Here is a 5,000-nt window from a genome sequence, read left to right as displayed (position 1 = left end):
TAATCCAACTCTCCCTCCAAACCAGGTGATCAGCACTTTTGAACAAGATTTCACACATATCGACAATGAAGTTGGTTCACCTGCTATACCTATCACAAGTGAAACAGATAAAAATGTAGTGTTTAAACCTGTTATCATTGAATCAGATGGAACCCGTTTTGACCCCTTTGATTCTATTCAACAATCGGCATCAGAACTAACACTGTCTGGTGACGAATCGAAACTTCACACTGTCTCAGATACATTCATCACGACTCCCTTTGACCTTTCACCTCTGCGCCAAAATCCGACAGATGGAAACTACATTCTGTCACTGCGTCGGGTGATGGACGATGGCACTGAGCAGCCCTTAGACGTTGTTATCAGTGTAGACGGTCGGCTGATGGGTGCTGTGAACCCCCCTCCCCAAGCACCGTCACCGATAACACTCCAGAATCTCTCAAAAGACCAGTCTCTCAACTTGGGTTTGCTCTTCAATGAGCTCGACCAACAAACGGATGTGCTCAGAGATAAACGTCATATGCATCACATGAATGATCCTAACTCAACTGTTAGTCTGTCTACCGTACTTCAAAATTTAACTGAATCTCTAGGCAATACCACTGTTCTCAAAAATGGAGGAAACATAAAAGTGCGACCATATGTTACCACACATAATGTGAATGGCACCAAACATAACAGAACTTTAGCCTTAAGCGCAAAGCAAATAGCGGGTAATTCGCCATCATCAGCTCCGAGTTCAGAAAATGGTGGTACTCCCTTTTTGTCTCCTCCTTCAACTGTCTCACCTTCCGTTCCGCATAGCTCTGAATCTCCAACTGGTTCTCTTCAGTCTCTAGCAAATCTTCTAGACAAAAATGTTCAATTAATACCTTCGACCACTGCCATAGGGAATCCACTGTCTTTCTCTCAAATCCCATCACTCGCTGGCCTATCTGGAATCAATAGGTCAAGGCCTTTTCCCATCAATCTTACACGGAAAAGAAAACAGTATTCTTTAATACCTAATTTGCACATTCAAAATGAATCATTTCCTTTGGAGAACATCACTCTCTCCGTGCCTGAGATCCTCAGAATGATGAGGTCAGGTCAAATAAGGTCTAGAAACACAGAGGAAAGATCCCAGGAAAGTTATAACTGGCATCCAGCCTTACTTAGCACACACCTCTATGCCACTCAGCCTCAGGTCATTCAGAATTATTACATCCAGGTCCCTGAGGGAAACCAAAGCCCCACTAGAGAGGCAGAGGATGAATACTGGCGACCAGAGATACGTCCATTGAATCAAAGAGCCAGAGAGTTACTTGGAGAAGATAACAGTGTTCAAACTCGTGTGAATGAGACGGAAAAGCACTCAAATTTTACTGAAGAACTGCACAGATACACTCCTCATTCAGGATCTCGAGAAATGACAGAAGCTTTGGCAGATGGCAAAGATGGGCTTGATCTTCATATGAAACCCACCCAGCCACCTTCTCTTATGACGTCCTCGCCGTTACTGCAACACTTGTCCTCATTCGTCCCCTCTTTTGCAAAGGCTCCTACGATATCATCATCAGTCAAAGTACCTTCATCTTCTATATCATCATCCTCATCCTTACCATCAACTTCTAGTATTGGACAACACCACTCTGGCAACAGAAGCCTTGCCCTCTTTAAAATCATGACATCCGCTCCTGAAGTCACAATGTCAAGTGAGAGCGATTTAGAGGCTGCCGATGATGCACCTCTGACCACCTCCCGAACTACTCGGGATACTACCTTTTCCACACCTGATTATTTAGCTGACCAAGTTGTTACCCTAAATCCTGTGAAACGTGATAACTTTGCTTCTGATATTTCTCGACTTGAGCCTAGTGATAATGATATTGAGAAACAAGTCGCTCCATTGAATAAAACGGTGGGACCTCAATCTGCCTCTAGGGTCGAGAGCAATAATTCGTCCTTGAAGATCATTACTTCTAGTCTCAAGTTACTTTTGCATAATAATTCATCCGAATTCGAAGGGATCAGCAACAAAAATAACATGGACAAGAAAGAGTCAGGAAAGATATTGGAAGCAATATCAAGACCACAAGTAAGAAGTACACCATTATCACAAGGGAACCACGAAAAGGATCACAAAATTTCTATAGCCGATATGAACGACCAGGCCTTGCTTCCAGCAGCAAAAAATACCGAAAATGATATTCCTTCTAACACCAAAACTTCTTTGAAAACAAGATAAAGCACAAATAAAGAAACTGAATTAGGTACAGGTGGTCAGATGTTACCACCAGCCTGGCCCACAGTAAATGCACCCTTAACTAAAATCCCAAGACATATGTTAATATCGCTGGATTACCCTGAACTCCTGTTCTCATCTCAGCGATTTCCACTTCGAATTGCAAGAAATCCGGGCGAATTCTCATGATAAACATTTAACATACTCAATTCAGGAGGAATGTCTTTCCCCACGGATCAGCCAAAGTGAAGGCTTATGGGATATTATTATGCTAATGCTATATAGGCTGACATCAGATCGGTAGTTCATCGTCTAACATCTTTGATTGGATGTTAATAAGGTCTTCATTGGAATACTGTTTCCGTTTATATACTCTGGAATACTACTGTTCACAGACACATGCACCATATACCAGAATATTAAATAAATTAATAAGTGGGTTAATGAATCAAAGTCTTTATAGGGGAAATTAAGGTGGTGCCAAATGTTACATATTTGCACACTCATAATAAGCTAAAATAGTTGCTCACTTTAGCACAGATACGTTTATTAAGTTCACCATCTGCCTTCTACTGCCTTCTTGTTTAATTCTTAAGTAGGAAATGTTTCAGTTAAATAACCCGTCAACTTTAACATGGCTTACCTGCAGAGGATAGCAAAACACATGAGTGGTGAAGCATTACAGTTGTCAATGGTAGGAATTACAAGAAATTGAAATGCAACATATTCTGCCTTGGTAAAATGTCAGAAAGACCCAATACAGGAATGAAGTATATCACTTAGTACTTATTTCACGTAAACTGTTTTCGACGTTACTGTTGTAAAAATATGAGGCAAGAGGAGATAAAGGAAGGCATAAGTTGCTTGTCATAGGTTGGGAAGGGAATACGTCATATGAATTAGTTTCTTTTTAAACTAATTTTATGGCATGGTCATCAGAGCTAATATATTACATAGTGAAGTGGTGAATTAGAAGGTGACAAGTGATAATAATAATAATAAAAGTAAAGATGATAATAGGTACAGTTATAATGGTAACAAAAAAAAACAATAGTAAGGAATAACTAAAAAAATATATATATAAAAGGAAAGATACCCGTTCTATCAATATTTTTCCAAATTATGATTTTTTAACACTGAAAGGGTATGGATAACAAGAACAACAAAATTATAACGTGCAAAACCAATAAACAGTAAGAATAAGGAAGGGTAAAAAGTGAAATTGGTGCTTCCATAGAGAATCTCTGACTTGCGATCAACAGAGAAGATTACTCGATAAGCTAGAAAGAATAGAAACAAATAGTGAATTAAGTAATAAAGTTGTGATCAAATCTTGGTTCTGGAACGAAAGCATTGTGACTTTTTGTCATCAAATAAATGTTTTGTTACGTAAAGTGCAGACCACAGAAAAGGTCTAATAATAAAGATAACAGATTTAAGAGAAAGTGTTTTGGTGGAGCCAAGGGATAAAGTAGAACTTACAAACCAGAATCGAACATTTTCTAATCTTATCGTTTCCGTTTATTTTGTACATTTGTTATTGTAATATGTTAATAAAACTATGTAATAAGTAGACAAATAAAAAGTACCTTCTTTTTAGTTTGCTGTTTTTTTTTTTGTTTTTTGTTTTTTTGTATTTATAGGTAATTATTAGAGATTTTGCATTTGAAAAAAAAAATGTCATAAGTTGGTATCATCGTTTGATAATGACTATAATATTGATAACGTTCAGGAGGAGGATACTACTAATAATAATGATAATGACAGCAATGATAATGAGTTATAGTCATCATATTGATAAGAGTAATGATGATAATTTTATGATGATGATAATAATAATAAGCATCATCATAATAATAATCATAATAATGACAATAATTACAACAACAATAATGATAATGATTATGGCGGTAGTGATAATTGTAATAATAATATCAATGATAAGTACCAATGATGATGATAGATTATCCATAATTCATAATAGAGAAGAAACAGTTTGTCAGTGAAATGTTTTTACTCCAAAATTACAGGGATAACTAGTAACGCCATCTTTATGTGTTAATAACAACTTCCTCACACACATTTTAAATACCGTTTGCCTTAAACAACCGCTAAAACAAAGTAAAGATAAAAAAAGTCGTGTATTATCTAAAACTATTTACTTGTTAAATATTACGTCTATTTAAATTTCGTTCACGTCTTTTTTCATTACTTTTTAATTATTTTTGTTTATCTATGCTTATCCCAACCACCACGGATTTATGTGCTGTCCCCTGTAGTTTTTTTTTTTTTTTTTTTTTTGTGAATTGATGATTCCACATGTACTCAGCCAGCAAGGAATCTCAGAAGACCGATCCTGACTTCCCCATTCCTTGAATTGGCGGGAAAATGTGTTTTCTTTTTAATGCATTTGGTATCGATACTGTTATTTTTGTTATTGATGTTATGATTATTGAATTGCTATTAAAATCTTGATAACATTTAAGACAATGAAATAATACAAAAGAATCTCTCCAAAAGTCAAGGAAAAGGGTAAACAGGCGAGATAGGTAGGACTAATAACCAACTCCTTGGTGACTAAGAGCCATCTATGTGTAAATACAATAAATAAATTTATAATACAGCGGGCATGGCATGTATTCTTGCCATCCGTGCCGATTGGGCTTTATCTAACAAATTTCTTTGTTACCGGGACGTGAAACTAGAGGTGTAAAGTTGACGACTGGTTTATTCTTTTACATTTAACAATCACATGGGACAGACAATACTTGTAACA

General features: G+C 36.7%; 2 protein-coding genes across 2 annotated transcripts in view; one reads left to right on the top strand and one right to left on the bottom strand.

The window, feature by feature from the left end:
• LOC125046990 (mucin-4-like) overlaps positions 1 to 3,826 on the top strand; it is a 44,868-nt gene extending 41,042 nt beyond the window's left edge. Inside the window, exon 12 of the mRNA XM_047644999.1 lies at positions 1 to 3,826. This exon is cut by the window's left edge and continues 711 nt beyond it. Within this exon, the coding sequence (XP_047500955.1) occupies positions 1 to 2,227 (2,227 nt within the window). The 3' untranslated portion in view covers positions 2,228 to 3,826.
• A 1,108-nt stretch (positions 3,827 to 4,934) lies between these two features.
• The window catches only part of LOC125047081 (leukocyte elastase inhibitor A-like), a 4,306-nt gene continuing 4,240 nt past the window's right edge, over positions 4,935 to 5,000 (bottom strand). The window contains exon 3 of the mRNA XM_047645180.1: positions 4,935 to 5,000. This exon is cut by the window's right edge and continues 1,246 nt beyond it. The gene's annotated coding sequence lies outside the window, so the exon portion shown is untranslated.

Source organism: Penaeus chinensis, chromosome 40 (assembly GCF_019202785.1).
Source record: "Penaeus chinensis breed Huanghai No. 1 chromosome 40, ASM1920278v2, whole genome shotgun sequence".
Lineage (NCBI taxonomy): Eukaryota > Metazoa > Arthropoda > Malacostraca > Decapoda > Penaeidae > Penaeus > Penaeus chinensis.
Note: the sequence above shows the minus strand (reverse complement) of the source record. Positions and strands in the feature narration are given on the sequence as shown.